Below are 19,366 nucleotides of genomic sequence, written 5' to 3' on the forward strand. Positions count from 1 at the left end.
CTATCATTTTGTATGGGCAAAACGAGATCGTTAGATAAGTGAGGTGAGGCAATAGGCCAGTTTAAAGAAATGTGGTTTTAGTCCATGCTTAAAACTGTGGCTATTGGGAATTCATCACATTTCTTAGTAGTGCAGCACAAGAGAAGTCTTGCAGACGGGAGTAAGATTTTTGGATTATTGAGGATTTTAGTCTTCGGTAATTAGCGGAACGGAGGGCACGGATAGGATGATAGACAGATGAGGGAGGAGAAGTAGGGTGGTCCAGAACCGTGGAGCGCTTTGTGGATGAGAGTAATAAGTTTATAATGGACTCTGTAGCAGATGGGCAACTAGTGCAATGACTGGCACAGGGTACAGGCATCATTGTAGCAGCTGAAAAGGAATATAATTATGGCTGTTGCATTCAGGACAGATTGGAGAGGGGAGAGTTTATTAAGAATGACACCGATTAGTAAAGAGTTGCAGTAGTCCATACAAAAGTGAATAAGAGTAACAGTAGGAGTTTTTGCCGAGTCAAAGACAAGAAAAGGTCAAACTCTATAGAGGTTTTTGAGGTAAAGAGGACGTGAGCGAGCGAGCAATTGGCTGTGGGGAGTGAAGAAAAGTTCTGAGTCAAATGTCACCCCAAGACAGTGGGCATGTTGCTGGGGAGTAATGTTAGCCATACACAGAAATGGCAATATCGGACATCGGTAGGTGAGTGGAGGGAAAAAACACAAGGAGATCAGTTTTTGACAGATTCAGTTTTAGATAGAGGGAGGATTATAATCATTGTTAGACAATCACTGGTATTTTGTAGTAATGCAGGGGCGATTTCAGGAGGCGATGTGTATAATTGGGTGTCATCAGCATAGAGATGTGCTGAAAACGGAATCTACTGACTGTTTGTCCAATAGAGGCAATGTATAAGGTGAAAAGGAGGAGGCCCAGGACTGATCCTTACGGAACCTTCCCAGATAGTAAGAGGAAGAGGAGAGGAAGAGGAGCCAGCAAAATATACAATGAAGGAGTGGTCAGAGAGGTATGAGAACCAGGAGAGAACAGTGTCCTTGAGGATCGAAGCATAGTGAGTCTATCTCCAGCAGTTCCATAGACAGAAAATGGAACCAATATTATTCGACAGCTCAAGTCCTCCACTGAGAAACAGCCTAAACATGTTTACAGCTCTATGGGTAAAGGGACTACTTTTCTTTTGTTAAATATGCCATAGTAAATGTATAAACGTGTTATGTGGACCAGACACCTTTAAGTACTTTTGTTACTTTCAAATAATTCTTTACATTACTATTTGTACGATTGCCAGATTAATATGTGGTTTACACATAGCTGGAATGAGATATGCAGGGCTATAGCTCCTACGATGCGCAGACCGCAAAGAAAAAGGAGGATGGATGCTACAGACTGACCATGTGCCAAATGTACTATTACTCCATGACATGTTTATATTTCTCAGACATGTTAGATGAATTCAGTCATTGCAGAAAAAAAAATACATTCTTACCCTCTTTCCACTAGGAATGTATCTCTCCAGATCTTGGGTTTTTTACTTGTCCGAAGTCTGAAAATAAAGACAGGATTGTAGAAATAAGAACAAGTTGCCCATAATGTTTATAGACTGTATGTAGCACCGAAATGAAAGGTTTAAAAAAAACAAACAAAAAAAAAAAAAAACAGAACACATGACATTTGAACGGGTCTACAATAAAAGAACGGTCCCTGGGCAGGGGGCCAAGAGAGCCGTCCCTGGGCAGGTGGGCCAAGAGAGCTGTCCCTGGGCAGGGGGGCCAAGAGAGCTGTCCCTGGGCAGGGAGGCCAAGAGAGCTGTCCCTGGGCAGGGGGGCTAACAGCTTTATCCGCTACACCAGTATTACAAATAGAAAAATGTGTATGACCCGGCAATGAATAATCCGCTGTACCTTCAGAGGTCTTGTATTATAAAGGCCTTAACCATGATTAAGGCCATGTCACAGGCCGAAACATGTTGGTTCTAGATGACCACTGGCTGATCTGACTGCATTAATTATGCTCTTTTATATTTTTTAACTATTCTTCAATAAAATTGACGTTTTATAATACAAGACCTCGGAAGGTGCAGTGGATTCTTCATCGCCGGGTCATACACATTTTTCTGGATTTCGTTGCTGTGGCTGCCGAGCCACGACCCTGGCTGACAGACGGACTCCTGGGGTAAGACGAGGATGGTGAGCTGACTGAAAATTTTCTCTTTTTAGTATTAAAAATAGCACTTAGTAATCTGGGACTCTCCTACAGGTTTTACATTAGGGCCCAGAAATTACACCAAATTTTTTGGATGTCTTTCTTTAATTTGTTTAACCTAATGAGCTACTAATTATAGAGACACATTAAACATACTGTATAAGAAACACCTACCTGTTTCCTGGTCTCTCTATATCCATCACGTTAAGGACAGACTTCCCATCCATGTCAGGAGGAGTGTCCAATCCTGCAATATCCAGAATAGTGGGGGCAATATCCAAGTTCAGGACAATGTGAGGAACACTGCAAAATAGAAAGGCAATAAAGTCATCTATAAAATTGTTCAATAGACGGGATGATAATACAGCCAAATCTAAACACTTTATATTACAAGGTATATAATTAAAATAGTAGTATAAGTGCAGATCTATGGTCATTCTATAATATTTCCTCAACCTATAAGGAGAAGATGTATTACTACAAATGGTCTAGCAGTGTGGAGTCATTGTATAAGTTAACAAGGTCAAGAGTGGAATAAGAATGGAAACAGGGGACAATAACTTCTATACCCTATGTTGAAGGAAAGCATATAATAAAAAAAACCCTGAGACAAAGAATCTAGAAGGTGGCACACAATGGACATTTTACATTGGGCAGTTCTCAATACAGTTGGCCACTTCGAAATTGAGTAATAAAGAAAGATTTCAACCAAAACGATCATCTTTGAGTGGAATTTAACATAGAATCATATTACTCAACTTACAATAGACTGTCACTGTATGGAAAGAAATTGCAGTTTAACATTTTTGATCAATAGCTGCTAGTACACGAATGATCCTCCTTTCCAGAAAGATTGTTCATCCTTTGGCCAGTGTCATTTAAAATATATGACCAGATTGAAAGAGTGGAACAGTTAATATGAACTAAAATGGGTGCAGCTGCCTCAGCAAAATGATTGGTCACCAGATGATTGTTTGTGCAGCAGTTGTTCAACCATCAACCTACTCCTATTTAATATGTATGGTCCCCGTAAAATGGCTGTGGCTGGCCTACAAATACAGCAATGTAAAAAATTTAAGGCAGCACAGCCCCTCTTTTATATTAGACGTATTTGTAGATGTTCACATACTGAATTAGTTTCCAAGACAGCAAATTATACACAATTAGTAATGTTTTCTCTCATTCAGAGACTGAAAAACCAACAAACAGAGCAATCAGTAAACTGATCATTAGGACCATGTGTTGGCCACTGAGAGTTTGGTTACAATCAATTGCTACGCCTCTGGAACACATCCATAGTTATTTAACTAGACCCCATTGATATAATATATCCCTCCTATGGTATACAGCTATGTCTGTCAAGAGCACAATGCAGACCCCCAGGGTTCGCGTTCTATTTGCTTCACTTAAAGTTTAAAAAAAAAAAATCAAAAAGAAAATGATTTTCTTTGTCTACACAAATTAATTAAGAAGTTTGACGCTGATGAAGTCTAGGACTGGGTGTCTGAAGGAGACAACCATTTATCTGAAAATATGATATATTAGCTGTAAACCAGAAAAAAAAAACCTACATTGATCCTGGCTCCACGTTTGGACCACGAATAAAGAAAGGGACTCGAATGTCAAAGTCGTATGGCATGGACTTTCCTTTAACAAGACCAAACTGTCCTATGTGGTAGCCATGGTCAGCCGTGTAAATTATATAAGTATTGTCAAGTTCTCCAGTTTCAACCAGCATATTATACAGCTAAAAAAAAAAAAAGGAAAATCAGTTGTTACATCAAGAACCCAAACTAATAATAAATTTTATTTCTATAGTGGCAACATTTTGTGCGGCACTTTACAATTAAGCAGGTACATGTACAGGAATAAACAATACATAGTTCAACAGTTAGAGGAGGAGCGAAGGCTCTGCTCACCGCTTACAATCTATAAGGAAATGCCAGACAGGAGAACCAGGGAATGGCAGCGAGAAATCAAGGTGCAGACATGTCAGGTTGCTTGTACGTAAAATTTTATTCAGACTGATAAACAAATAAAAGCTATATACAGACACAACGTGTTTCGGCTGTTTGCAGCCTTCTTCAGCTGTATGGAGAAAATGAGTTTGACCCTTCTCATATAGCCTTTTCCCAACGTGAGAAAGGAAGGGGAGGAGTGGTTCATTCTAAAATCTATTTGTAAGAAACATGTCGATCTAATTAAAATTCCATTTGCAAACTATAATGTATCACAATAAATACACTTTTATGCTTAAATTTTTTTTTTATAATGTTTTTCTCCTTTTTTCCTAATTTCTCTCAAAAATAAGATACAATAGAATGGGGGGGAAAAGACATATGTAAATGTAATATGCATATATCTGTTCTTTGCTAGTAAGATTATTTATCTTTTAATCTTATAATTTACTATTTTCCTATATATTATTTTTTGTTTGTACCTGAACAGTGTAATAGGACTAAACATGATACATGACAAGTACTCTAAAATATATACATACAGATTCGTATAATATATTTTACACACACATACATACATATACACATTAAAAATACAGAGAACCATGACAAAACTTATTTGTGACGTTAATGATCAAACTTGTTCCAGTTTGTCATTCAGACCATCCGGAAAAAAAATTTGCAATTTAAATATCCAAAATGATTCTTTAGCATTCATGGTCTTTTTTCTATTTAGTTATTCTATATTGATTTGTTCCAGTGGTGCGACTTTGACCAAATCAAAGTTATTATTATGCTTCGTCACTATATGTCTAGATAGACTTTGTTTAAAAAAAAACAAACAAAAAAACAAAACAATTTTTTTTCACATTAGGTCTGTGGCCATTCATGCGTGAAGGAAATAGAAAGCAGAATGAACACAATAGGTAGAACATTCTTGTCATGTACGGTTCTGCAGTCGTTATAATAAATAGAAGTTTTAAAATAAAGCTGCATGATCCGATCATCAGCCAGGATCTGTCTAAGTGCAGTTACCCAGTGCTGTTGGGCATGGAAGATGTGGAGACCGATGAATAGGACGGACCAGATTCTTTACGAGTTTAAAAACAGGGAAGAGTTAGATTAGTGAAGTAAGGTGATAGGACTGGCTAAAGAGATGTGTTTTTATATCACACAAAAAAGCGTGGAGGAAAGGAATTAAACCAGATTGTCTAGGGTAGTGCATACCAGAAAACTGGCACAGCACAAGAGAAGCGGGAGGTTCGGATTATTGAGGATATTGGTCTTCGATCAGTTGCAGAACAGAAAGCATGGGTATAGTGATAGACAGAAATAATGAAGGAGCTGTATGGTGGTGCAGAATTGTGGAGAGCTTTGTGGATGAGAGAGAGAAGTTTATATTCTACTCTGTTGCCAATGGGTAACCAGTGCAATGAGTGGAAAAAGGTGGAGGCATCAGTGTAAGGCTACTTTCACCCTTGCGTTGTTAGGCGTACGTCGCAATGCGTCGTTTTGGAGAAAAAAAGCATCCTGCAAAGTTTCCCGCAGGATGCGTTTTTTCTCCTTTGACTTGCATTAGCGACGCATTGCGACGTATGGCGACACGTCACATCCGTCGTGAGACTGGTGCGTCGTGTTTTTGGCGGATGCGACGCACAAAAAAAGTTCAATGTAACTTTTTCTTGTGCGTCGTGATTGCCATTTTCGACCGCGCATGCGCAGCTGAAACTCCGCCCCATCCTCCCCGCTCATTGCAATGGGCAGCGGATGCATTGTAAAACTGCATCCGCTGCCCAAGTTGTGCTACATTTATCACACTGTCCGTCGGTACATTGGGCCGACGGTTTGCGACGGCCCCATACCGACGCAAGTTATTAAAGTAGCCCAACGGCAGGACAGAAATACGACCCTGGCTGCCACATTCAGGATGGATTGGAGAGAAGAAAATATAGTAAGAGGAAGACTGATTAGTGGAGAGTTAAAGTAGTTCAGATAAGAATACAAAAAAGTGTAACAGTAAGAGTTTTTGCAGTTTCTAAGGTGAGAAAAGGTCAGATTCTGGAGATGTTTTTAAGGTGCAGGTGACATGAGTGAGTGATTGGATATAGGGACTGCAGGAATGTTCTGTGTTAAGGGTATGTGCACACGTTCAGGTTTTCACCTTTTTTTGCGTTTTTTTGTAATAAAAATGCATTACAAACTGCAGACATATGCATCCTATCATTTAGAATGCATTCTGCAATTTTTGTGCACATGATGCGTTTTTTTCCGCAAAAAAAACGTATTGCGGTAAAAAAAGCAGCATGTTCATTAATTTTGCAGATTTTTCGCGTTTTTCCTGCTATTCTATGCATTTGGGAAAAAACGCACAAAAACCGCAAAAAAAAAAACGCAAAAAAAAAAACGCATGTGGACTTCTGGCAGAAATGTCCGGTTTTTGTCAGGAAATTTCTGCTAGAAAATCCTGACGTGTGCACATACCCCAAATATAGCCCCAAGAGAGTGAGCGTGATGCTTGGTAGTTATGGTTGAACCACTCAAGGAAATTGTAATATCGGGCATAGGTAGGCTAGTGGAGGGAGGCAGCACTAGAAACTAGGGATTATTTAGAAAAGCAGTGATGGAAAAAAGGAAGGGAAGACAAATCAAGAAATCTAACAGCTGCAAAATCTTGCATCATTTTAGAACCACAGGATAGAGCAATACTTTGGAGTCAGTCCTGGCATTAAAAGACGATTATAGGTGGCATATCACTAAAAGTACATAAACTTTAAACAGTGCAAAGAAAAGGATAAAAAGGGTAAAATACCTTCTCCATTGAATCATCCACAGACAGAAGTGTCTGCAGTCTCTTCCTGTGAAGCACATTTGTAAACTCCATATGGATTGGTAGCATAGCCCCTGTATACTGCATGATCCAATGTTTGTCCATATTTGGGGCATAATTGTAGCTTGGAGTTCTGAGGAGTAAAATATATATATGCACAATCATAAAAACCTCTGAAGACGTTAAACATGTTGATCTCTTAACATTCCTTTTGTTCAAAAGTTTCCATAAAAAAATAATTTAATCACTTGAAGTTTTGCTGCATTCATGTTTTTAATGTGCTGACAGTGCTGCCTCGGGAAATTTAAAACTTTGCATGATGCTCATTGAAATCAATGGGCAAACGATGTAATATAGGAATGTACTGTAGAAGTCCTTCTAAAGTAGGAGCCAAACCATAACTTGCAGCATGTTCTGACAGCCTGGGGTGATGCAGGTTGCCGATTCATGCTCTAGTCTAAAGCAGTGTTCCCCAACTCCAGTCCTAAAAAAACACCATGGAATTCTTGTCCATCCAGGTGATGCAATCATCTGGTCAATACTAAGGAAATTCCAAAAATATGACCTGTTGGTGGCTCTTGAGGACAGAAATTGGGGAACACTGCTCTAGAGAAATACTTTCTAGTTTAGGCCCAGGGATTTCCTTCAATTAACTCAGAAAGTACCAATATGGTTTTTGAAAATGACAAACGATCCCTTTGAAGGACCAATTCAGATGTCCGCGAGATTTCATGTGGCAAATTGTCCGAGTCACATCAGTGTTTTGGATCAGATTTTCAGCAGTGTTTCGGTCTTCACCATCAGAGTTTTTCATCAGTAATATTCACAATCGAAAAAATAAATAGCAAAGCTTCTATCCATTACAACCTTAAATAAGCACTCCTATCAAATTTGGTATCCTCTTAGTGCTATACAATATAATTGCCATATATTATGTACTGAAAATTGCTCATTTTGCCTTTCTACCCAGCTAATTTTTCTTTCTCTGCTCTATATAGAAACAGGAAAGCTCTTTTCCCCGCAAAAATCATTCCCCTCTTCAGCTCCTGACACAGCTCCTCCCTCCTGCAGTGACTTATGACTCATACAGGGAAAATTGATCCTGGATGACTTGTGTGTTGGGAGGTCCTGAGTGTGGACTGGATCCCTGAATAGCACACTGAGGCCGTGGATCTGAAGACCTGTGTGTTGGGAGATTTTAGTAGTAGGATCAGATACCTGTTAAGCGCACTGAGAGACTTGTGTGCTGGACGGTCCCAGGTGGGGACAGACGTCCTGAATAGCGCACTGAGTGGCCTGTGTTGGAAGTCCTGGGAGTAGGATTCCTGAAGAGCACATGGGAGGAGTGTATGCAGAGTCTGCAATGGCACTGTACTGGGGAGCTACAGCCCGTCTGAGGATCTGGACTGTCAGGTGGCCTAGTGAGCAAGGCATTGTCCGGGATGGTGATCTCAGGTCGGCAGCTTCCCAGAGGACTGACAGGAGTCAGCGTGTGGAGCAGGAGCTCCTGGAAGGTAACCCAGAGTATGGGGAACTGTGTGCACTGACAGGGGGACAGGGGTTCAGTAATGAACTGTGTGGTCTCCCACGGTAACTGGACAAAGTGAGGTTCAGCGTGTTTAGAGACTACGAATCAATGTCGTGTGCGCTATATGACTAGAGACATTGATAAGGTGTAAGACCTCCCCGGGAACTATTCAAGGAGGGCTGGCAGGTGTAGTGTTTGAACTGTGAGTTAAAGCCATATATGAAGTATCCAAGTTAAAGCTGCAACTAAATGTCATTTGTTGGTGCCTACTATTGTGTTCCATGAAGTGTAATGGACTCTGCATGACCCGGTTTATGATGCCATACCAACCGCCCGGACTGTTTTTGTGGGAAAAACGTGCCTGTGTGACTGAGCGAGTGTCCCCCAACACATGCAGTAAGCGCCATCTCTATATAATATACACACACACATATTTCCTATTCTTTTGCATGTTTGTCATACCAGACTAAATTTAAATATTAGACAAAGATAACATAAGTACATACAAAATGCAGTTTTTTTTTTTTGTTTTTTGATTTTTAAATGAAGGCCTTCATTATTAAGGGAGAATGAAATCCAAACCTACAAGGTCCTGTGTGAAAAAGTGATGACCGCACACACCAAAACATAAATGAACTGTGGTTTATCACATCTTTGGAAATCTGAGTTCAAATTCCCTAGCCATACCAAGGCCCGACTACTGCCACACCTGTTCTTAATTAAGAAATCACTTAGATAGGACCTGCCTGACAAAGTGAGGTAGACCAAAAGGTCCTCAAAAGCTAGACATCATGCCGTAATCCAAAGAAATTCTGGAACAAATGAGAAACAAAGTAATTGAGATCTATCAGTCTGGAAAAGGTTATAAATCCATTTATAAAGCTTTGGGACTAGTGATGAGCGAGTGTACTCGTTGCTCGGGTGACCTCCGAGTATTTATGACTGCTCGGAGATTTAGTTTTCATCCCAGCAGCTGAATGAATTACAGCTACTAGCCTGTTTGATTACATGTGGGGATTCCCTAGCAACCTGGCAACCCCCACGTGTACTTAGGCTGGCAAATAGCTGTAAATCATTCAGCTGCAGTGATGAAAACGAAATCTCCGAGCAGTTATAAATACTCGGAGGTCACCTGAGCGTCCTTGAGAAAACCCGAGCAACGAGTACACTAGCTCATCACTATTTGGGACTCAAGCATCTCACAGTGAGAGACATTATCCACTATGGCAAAAACATGGAACAGTGGTGAACATTGCTCAGAGTGGCTGGCCAACCAAAATTACCCCGAGTGCTGTGACAACTCATCCAAGAGGTCACAAAAGACAACACACAACATCCAAAGAACTGGAGGTCTCATTTGTCTCAGTTAAGGTCAGTGTTCATAACTCCACCATAAAAAAGACTGGGCAAAAATGGCCTGTATGTCATAGTTCGAAGTTGAAAACCACTGCTGAGCAATACAAAGACTTGTTTCAGTTTTGCCAGAAAACATCTTGATGACCCCCAAGACTTTTAGGAGAATATTCTGGACTGACGAGACAAAATTTTGAACTTTTTGGAAGGTATACGTCCCATTACATTTGGCATAGAAGTAACACAGCATTTCAGAAAAGGAACATCATACCAACAGTAAATATGGTGGTGGTAGTGTGATGGTCTGGGGCCGTTTTGTCGCTTCAGGACCTGGAAGACTTGATGTGGTAAATGGAACAATGAATTCTCCTATCTATCAAAAAATACTGAAGGAGAATGTCTGGCCATCTGTTCGTGACTTCAAGCTGAACCACCAGCAAGTCTACCTCTAAATGGTTTAAAAAAAAAAAACAAAAAGAAGACTTTGGAGTGGCATAGTCAAAGTACTAACCTTAATTCGATTGAGATGCTGCGGCATGACCTTAAAAAGGCAGTTCATGCTCAGAAACACTCCAATGTGGCTGAATTACAACAATTCTGCAAATATGAGAAGGTCAAAATTCCTCCAGAGCTGTTGAAAAAGACTCATTGCCAGGTATCACAAACGCTTGATTGCAGTTGTTGCAACCAAGGTTTAGGGGGCAATCACTTTCTCACACAGGGCCCTGTAGGCTTGTATTTCTTTTTCCCTTTATAATAAAGACTTTAAATTTAAAAACTACATTTTGTGGTTACTTGTGTTGTCTGTCTAATTAAATTTGTTTGGTGATCTGAAACATTTAAGTGTGATAAACATATACACACTGTATAAATTTTAGCAAACATGTTGTTAACTTGACTTTATTTATTTTTTAATTCTGTGCGAATAACATTCTCTTTTTAGAAAAAAATAAATAAAAACGCAAACGAAGTGAGGGAAGGAAATTGGAAATAAACTTGTTACAGACAGCTCTGGTTTAACAATCTGGAGGGAACATCTTTTGGATCCTTGAAGCAGTTACACCCCAGCTGGATTATTCCAAGTATATTATCACTTGGACAAATGTTCTTGGAAAATATTTTTATTTCTTTCCATTTAGTTTTTTTTAAGCCAATGTCATTTGAGCTTTTATTTTATCTGAAAAGAATGCACTGGAATAAATAAAGAACCAGAAAACAATAAAATAAGAAAAAAAAAGTGGAAAGTATTTTAAAATAGTTCACGGTTTTTGTTTAAAAATAATGTCTATTATAGCTTCAACATTTTATTACTTGCGCCAAAAAAACGTGAAAAATCAGCAACGTGTGCACACAGTTTAAAAATTACAAAAAGGAAAATGGGTTGATGCAAAAGTTTTTGCAACCTTGGAGATTTGTGTGCTCAGATAACTTTGACCAAGGTTTCAGACCTTTATTAGCCTGTTAGGCAGGTACGGACTGGGGCTGAAATTCAGCCCTGGCATTTGAAATCACACAGGCCCATGCTGTCCCTGTCCCCAAGCGCCAGATGGGGATATATTACTAATATTACCACTGGATGGAGGAAAGCAAGATTTACTACAAGACCAATCTTTCTAAAGATATCTGTGGCCTGCTGGGGTAAGTGATGGCATCAGTGACTTTGTGCACCGTCACAACTCTTAACAGTATGGGTGTCTTGAGAACACGGATTCTGCCAACAACGTAGCAGACAAGGCAGCCCATGACCAGACATTTGCCAGAATTGCCAGTCCAGCCCTGCTGTTGGGGTTATCGTTTGTTCACCATCATCGTTAGGAATGGCCAGGTGATATAAATTTCCCAGCTTTATAAAAACCCGGCAACCTCTAACCTTATGTAAAAAAAATAGCAGCCATGGGTTCTTCTAAGCAGCTGTCTAGCACTCTGAAAGTGAAAATGACGGAGGCCCATAAAGCAGGAGAAGGCTATAATAAAGCATTTTAAGTTGCCATTTCCTCAGTTTAAAATGTAACTAAGAAATATCAGTTAACAGGAACAGTGGAGGTCAAGATAAGGTCTGGAAGAACAAGCAAAATTTCATTGAGAGCTGCTTGAAGGATTGCTTGAGGGGCAAATTAGAACCCGGCTTTCCGGCAAAAGAAAGACCTCTGGATAGATTTAGCAGACTCTGGAGTTGTGGTACATTGTTCTACTGTTCAGAGACACCTGCACAAATATTGCCTTCATGGAAGAGTCATCAGAAATAAACCTCTCCTGCGTCCTCCCCATAAAATTCAGTGTCAAAAGTATGCAAAAGAACATCTAAACAAGCCTAATGCATTTTGGAAACAAGTCCTGTGGACCGATGACGTTAAAATAGAACTGTTTGGCCACAATGATCTAAAAGGTATGTGTGGAGAAAAAAAAAGGGCACAGAATTTCTGTTAAAGAACATCTCACCAACCATTAAGGAGGAGGGTGAATCAATACTTTAAGGTTGTGTTGAAGCTCTAATGGCATGGGGAACATTTCACGGGTAGAGGGAAGAATGGATTCAATGGAATTTCAACAAATTCTTGATGCAACAACATCTTTACAAAATCATGAGAATTCACAATAGACTTCCCCAAAAGGTGCAAGCAGACTGTTTTATAATGGCCTTCACAGTCCCCTGATCTGAACATCATTGAAAATCTGTGCTTAGAGTTCAAAATAGTGTATGCAAGACGACCCAGGAATCTAACAAAATTCGAAGAATTTTCCAAGAATGGATGAAAATCCCTCAAACAAGAATTAAAAGACTCTTGGCTGGCTACAAAAAGCATTTACAAGCTGTGATACTTGCAAAAGGGGGTGCCACTAGGTACTAACAATGGTGCCCAAACTTTTGCACTGAACAATTAGCTTTTTTGTAATTTTTAAAATGTAAAAGATGAATATATATATTTATACATCTATTTTTTTTGCCTAAAATACAAAGGAAATGTGGCCCTTTAGAGATCATTTCAGCTTCAACTTACATAACTGTGCACCAAGTCATATTGCAAGACTCGTTAACCCCTTTACCCCCAAGAGTTGTTTGCATGTTACTGACCAGGCCAAATTTTACAATTCTGACCATTGTCCCTTTATGAGGTTATAACTCTGGAACGCTTCAATGGATCCCAGTGATTCTGACAAGGTTTCTCGTGACATTGTACTTCATGATAGTCATAAAATTTCTTTGATATGAATTGCATTTATTTGTGAAAAAAACGGAAATTTGGTGAAAATTTAGAAAATTTCGCAATTTCCCAACTTTGATATTTTCATGCCCTTAAATCACACAGATATGTCACACAAAATACTTAAGTAGTAAGATTTCCCACATGTCTACTTTACATCAGCACAATTTTGGAACCAAAAATTTTTTTGTTAGGAAGTTGTAAGGGTTAAAAGTTGATCAGCAATTTCTCATTTTTACAACATTTTTTTTTTTTTTTTTTTTAGGGACCACATCACATTTGAAGTCACTTTGAGGGGTCTATATGATAGAAAATACCCAAGTGTGACACCATTCAAAAAACTGTACACCTCAAGGTGCTCAAAACCACATTCAACAAGTCTATTAACCCTTCAGCTGCTTCACAGGAATTTTTTGAAAGTTTAAAAAAAAAAATTAACATTTAACTTTTTTCACAACAAATTTACTTCAGATCTAATTTGTTTTATTTTACCAAGGGTAACAGGAGAAATTGGACCCATAATTTGTTGTACAATTTGTCCTGAGTACGCCGATACCCCATATGTGGGGGTAAACCACTGTTTGGCAGAGCTCGGAAATGAAGGAGCACAGTTTGACTTTTTCCAATGCAGAATTGGCTGGAATTGAGATCAGACGCCATGTTGCGTTTGGAGAGCCCCTGATGTGCCTAAACAGTGGAAACCCCCCAATTCTAACTCTAACCCTATTCCCAACCCTAACCACACCCCTAACCCCAACACACCCCTAACCTTAATCCAAACCATAATCTCGTAATCAAAACCCTAACCCCAACTTTAGCCCTAACCCTTAAGGGAAAATGGAAATACATACTTTTTTTTAATTTTATTATTTTTCCATAACTAAGGGGGTGACCAATGGGGGTTTGATTTACTATTTATAGCGGGTTTTTATGTTTGGCAGCTGTCAAACACTAAAAGACACTTTTTATTGCAAAAAATAGTTTTTGCATCACCACATTTTGAGAGCTAGAATTTTTCCCATATTGCCCACAGTGTCATGTGAGGTCTTGTTTTTTTGTGGGACGAGTTCCTATTTGTACTATTTTTGGGCACATGACATTTTTTGATCGCTTTTTATTCCGATTTTTGTGAGGCAGAATGAACAAAAACTAGGAATTCATGAATTTCTTTTTTTTGGGGGGGAGGGGGGAGTGTTTATACTGCTCTGTGTGTGGTAAAATTGATAAAGCCGTTTTTTTCTTCGGGTCAGTAAGATGACAGCGATACTTCATTTATATAATTTTTTTGTTTTGGCGCTTTTATACAATAAAAATTGTTTTATATAAAAAATAATTATTTTTGCATCGCTTTATTCTAAGAGCTATAACTTTTTTATTTTTATGGTGATAGAGCTGCATGGGGGCTTGTTTTTTGCGGGACAAGATGGCGTTTTCAGCGGTACCATGTTTATTGATATCCATCTTTTTGATCGCGTGTTATTCCACTTTTTGTTTGGCGGTATGATAATAAAGCGGGTTTTTTTTGTCTTTTTTAATGGCGTTCACTGAAGGGGTTAACGAGTGGGACATTTTTATAGGTCGGATTGTTATGGACGCGGCAATACCAAATATGTGTACTTTTATTGTTTTGATTTTTTTAAATTCAAATATTCATTTAATAAAAAAAATCAATTTTATTCTATTTTTTTTTTTTGTATTTTTACAATTGGTTAAAAAAATTTTTTTTAATTCATTCTTAGTTTTATACTTTATCACACTATGGGACACTCGCTTTCTGCAGGCTGATCGCGTCTATAGCATGCAGATCTGCTACAGAAGCTGTCAGCGCTCCTGCTTCTGTACACTGACACAGACTTCCTGACATGCACTGCGCATGACAGGAAGTCTCTCAGATTTCAGAGCTGACAGCTTCTCTGCCTGCTCCCGGAATGCTGTGATCATGTTTGATCGCAGTGTTCCGGGGTTAAAGTGCTGGGAGCGGTCCATGACCGCTCCTGGCATTTAGTACCGGGTGTGTTGTGAATTCTGTGATCAGGCTCCCTCCTGTGGTCACGAGTGGTACTGTGGCTTCTGAGTTTCCTTCCTCAGGTGATGAGGTTAAGTCGTTAGGTGCTGCTCTATTTAACTCCACCTGGTGCTTTGATCCTGGCCTCCAGTCAATGTTCTAGTATTGGTCTTGCTTCCTCCTGGATCGTTCCTGTGGCCTGTCTGCTCAGCATAAGCTAAGTTCTGCTTGTGTTATTTTTGTTGCTATATTTTCTGTCCAGCTTGCTTTATTGGTTTTTCTTGCTTGCTGGAAGCTCTGAGACGCAGAGGGTGCACCTCCGTACCGTTAGTCGGTGCGGAGGGTCTTTTTGCCCCTCTGCGTGGTTGTTTGTAGGTTTTTGTGTTGACCGCAAAGCTATCTTTCCTATCCTCGGTCTATTCAATAAGTTGGGCCTCACTTTGCTAAATCTATTTCATCTCTGTGTTTGTGTTTTCATCTTACTCACAGTCATTATATGTGGGGGGCTGCCTTTTCCTTTGGGGAATTTCTCTGAGGCAAGGTAGGCTTATTTTTCTGTCTTCAGGCCTAGCTAGTTTCTCAGGCTGTGCCGAGTTGCATAGGGAGCGTTAGGAGCAATCCACGGCTACCTCTAGTGTGGTGTGATAGGATTAGGGATTGCGGTCAGCAGAGTTTCCACGTCTCAGAGCTCGTCCTATATTTTTTGGTTATTGTCAGGTCACTTTGTGTGCTCTGAATTTCAAGGTCCATAGTGGTTCTGAATTACCTATTCATAACACGGGTGTCAGCTGTGACAATCAGCTGACACCCGGCCCCGATGTGATGAGATCTTTGGACCAGCCACTGTTGAAGATCTTCTTTAACTCATTTAGAGTGTAGTGTGTAAAAAACAACACGGCCATAATTCAAGCACCCTAAAGGATGACAATGTCTTTCAACATTGCACATTGTAGACCAACCACCTACATAGAAATTTAAGATTCTTTTAGGTCACCTCATATAACTTTACAAAGAGAAAACCTTTAATTTCACCCACTTCAGATAACAAGCCACTAATTTTCAGTCTTTAAAAAATCCAAATAAAATCATTTATATAATTATATTCATATTCAAGCAAAAAAAAAAATAAAATCACAGAAATATTTTTGAAAAAGTAAAAGACTCAATGTGAAAGAAAAAAACATTAGATTTGAGCATATCTGGAAAATTTCAAATTTGCCTGATAAATTTAAAATCGTATACCGGAAAATTAAATTCGCATGGAATTTGATGTGAAATCGAATGAGTCCAGATTGCCATTAAAATATATAATAATAATTATAAAAATCTCAACCCAAATGCAAAATAAATGGGTGTGCCTGGAAGTGGTGAAGAAAAAAAAAACAACAAAATTCTCGCCTAGCGCCTCACCTTTTGCTGCCACCGCTTCCTCTCCAGTCCTCCTCTGGGTTTCAAAGTCCCCAACCCACTTTGGCAACGACCACCTCTTCAATGTCACTCATAACGTTGAATATCCATAGAGACATAACCAGTGCCTGTTGAGAGTGAAGAGGAGCCAGTGGTGGAGTGGAATGGGAGCTCCGAAAGCCATGGGATGATCGGCAAGAAACTGTGGTGGCAGAGTCAGGTAAGGGGCTAGAGGAGTATGAATTTTATTTTAAACCCCCTCGTGGCTTATATGAATCCAACAAAATGGCAGCCAGCTGGCCACTATTTTGCTGGATCTTGCCGAATTCCGTAAAATGATGATATTTGTGAAATTCTATACAAATTTGATTAGTTTAGGATTTATTTGCTCATCCTTAATCAATACATTTGTTACAAGAAGTTCATTGTCAATCTCTTGCTGGAGTACAGAATTAAACTCACATATGCTGGGAAGCATTTGGGAAGAGCTCTGAAAACTGAGGCGCAGAATCCTCTGGGCCGTGTGGTGCAGCGTGACTGATGACCATCATAACTGGCCGATGTGGGTACATCCTCTTTGTCTGTTTAAAGTAACTAATGCTGTCATTGGTGATGAGATCTGTGAAATAATCCTTTGAAAACAAAAAGGGAAAATAAATTACTTAGAGGTAAATTTGATCTATTATTATTACATAACAGTAAATTTCAGCTCCTGAATTACAGGTCTCTTTTTTAGAAACCATTTATAATCCTGGGATATCCAGTAAACTAGTAAATAGAAGTCATAGAGCTGTCAAGTTGTCATATTTTCCACTCTGCCTCTTAACTAATATAGTTACACAGTGATGTCTGAGAAGATGGTCTGACTATCCATGAATATCTGTATTAGCAGCTATATTATGCATTAGTTAGTTTCCCCAGGAAGAGCTCTAAAAATGTTTAACAAGTTGACAGGAAAAAAAAAATTCCATATGATTTTTTTTTTTATCTTGGCTGTACTCAGAACATATCACTAAGAACAAAGGATGTGTGCCACCCTGATGAGTTTCATATGAACTTCAGGATATATGACCTATATGCACATTCCAAGTGAAATGTTTGATGTCCTGAGGATGCAAAGAAAGTTGATAACATTGTTATAGTGTAGGGAACATGGCAGAGTGATTTATTTAACTTTTTTTTTTATAATGCACATTGTATTGAATTTATCTGTATATCAAAAAAATATTTTTCTCACAGCCTGCTGTTCATGTTAGTTATGTATGCGTTTACCCATTAAGAAACAAACAATTTGTTTATTGGTTACTGGAGCATAAGCAGTAATCTGACCTTTCTGCAGTTCAATTTTTAGATCTGCTGTGTAGACCAGGACATCACTAGCAGAGTCATGTCATTGTCATTAGATGGTTGGTAGTGGCTTTAATGAAAGGTGAAAGCTCTATTGTACTCATGGAGGTTTAGATAAGACATGATAGTAAAATTATGCACAATTAGTGCTCTGTATGAAGATCATTTGTGGCTTCTTAATTTCTGTAGAAGGGGCATTACATTTCTTAGAAAACTTCATACAATAACATTTTCTGACAATTTACTTCAAATTCATTGCAGCTGGTATAAAGAACATCCTGCTGCTGCACTTTCTATACACAATAATGCAAGCAGAACGTGTGTCATGTTCTAAGACTTTGTAATAACAATTTTTTTTGTATTGTTACTGTTGTGTTACTATGTAATAGGTTTGACTCTGAGCAGTTTGTCCTCCCTCTCTCCCTGTTTGCCTTGTTAGCTCTGATGTCAGTAACCCCTCTTTTCTTCCACATTTTTTAGCATGTTAGCTATCTTAAGAAGCTTATGTCTTGCATCTTAAGGTACCTTCACACATAACGATTTTGTTAACGATATCGTTGCTTTTTGTGACGTAGCAACGATATCGTTAACGAAATCATTATGCGTGACAGCGACCAACGATCAGGCCCCTGCTGGGAGATCGTTGGTCGCTGGGAATGATCAGGACCTTTTTTTGGTCGCTGATCACCCGCTGTCATCGCTGGATCGGCATGTGTGACGCCGATCCAGCGATGTGTTCACTGGTAACCAGGGTAAACATCGGGTTACTAAGCGCAGAGCCGCGCTTAGTAACCCGATATTTACCCTGGTTACCATTGTAAAAGTAAAAAACAAACAAACAGTACATACTTACATTCCGGTGTCTGTCCCCCAGCCACAGCTTCCCTGCACTGTGTCAGCGCTGGCCGGCCGTAAAGCAGAGCACAGCGGTGACAGCTCTCCAGTGACCACACAACGACCTAAACAGCGACGCTGCAGCGATCGGCATCTTTGTCTAGATCGCTGCAGCGTCGCTAAATGTAACGGTACCTTTAGGTTCAAAATAGTCTTTTTACCTACTCCAATTGTGCATAACTACAAGAATTCAGCTTAAAAATAAATCTTCCGGAATTTTCATACGTGCCTCTTCAGTCAAGTCAAGTCATCTGATGAAATCTTTTCGTGTGACTACTATTACATAAGGACAGTCAAGAAACGGTGTCTCAAGAACCCTACACTCACAGTCTAGTTATGGAGTCAGAATAAAGTGTGTGCCATTGGTTAGAACAGGGGTGGGGAACCTCAGGCCCCCGGGCCATTTATGGCCCTTGTTGACCTTTTATCAGGCCCCCCGGGCAGATTCTCAGGGACTGCATTCTTGAGCAGGGAGCTGTATTTTGAGCTCATCAGTTTCTTCTTGCTCTGTGAGCACACATACACACAGTGTTCACTACTGTGAACACTGAAGGGCATGCAATGAAAGATTACGTCCTGACACCTGTGTCAGAGTCAGGATGTACTTTGTGGGCAGAGTTTGTACGG

At 39.5% G+C, this 19,366-nt stretch overlaps 1 protein-coding gene across 2 annotated transcripts in view; it reads right to left on the reverse strand.

Moving 5' to 3' along the window:
- Positions 1 to 19,366, reverse strand: part of SULF1 (sulfatase 1) — a 206,263-nt gene that overhangs the window by 53,787 nt on the left and 133,110 nt on the right. For both annotated transcript variants that reach the window (XM_069731461.1, XM_069731462.1), the window contains exons 6-10: positions 16,961 to 17,130; positions 6,985 to 7,135; positions 3,789 to 3,964; positions 2,392 to 2,520; positions 1,502 to 1,558 (exon numbers count right to left, since the gene is read on the reverse strand). In XM_069731461.1, coding sequence (XP_069587562.1) covers positions 1,502 to 1,558; positions 2,392 to 2,520; positions 3,789 to 3,964; positions 6,985 to 7,135; positions 16,961 to 17,130 — 683 coding nt within the window. The remainder of the gene's footprint in view (positions 1 to 1,501; positions 1,559 to 2,391; positions 2,521 to 3,788; positions 3,965 to 6,984; positions 7,136 to 16,960; positions 17,131 to 19,366) is intronic.

Source organism: Ranitomeya imitator, chromosome 6, assembly GCF_032444005.1.
Source record: "Ranitomeya imitator isolate aRanImi1 chromosome 6, aRanImi1.pri, whole genome shotgun sequence".
In the NCBI taxonomy this organism is placed as follows: Eukaryota; Metazoa; Chordata; class Amphibia; order Anura; family Dendrobatidae; genus Ranitomeya; species Ranitomeya imitator.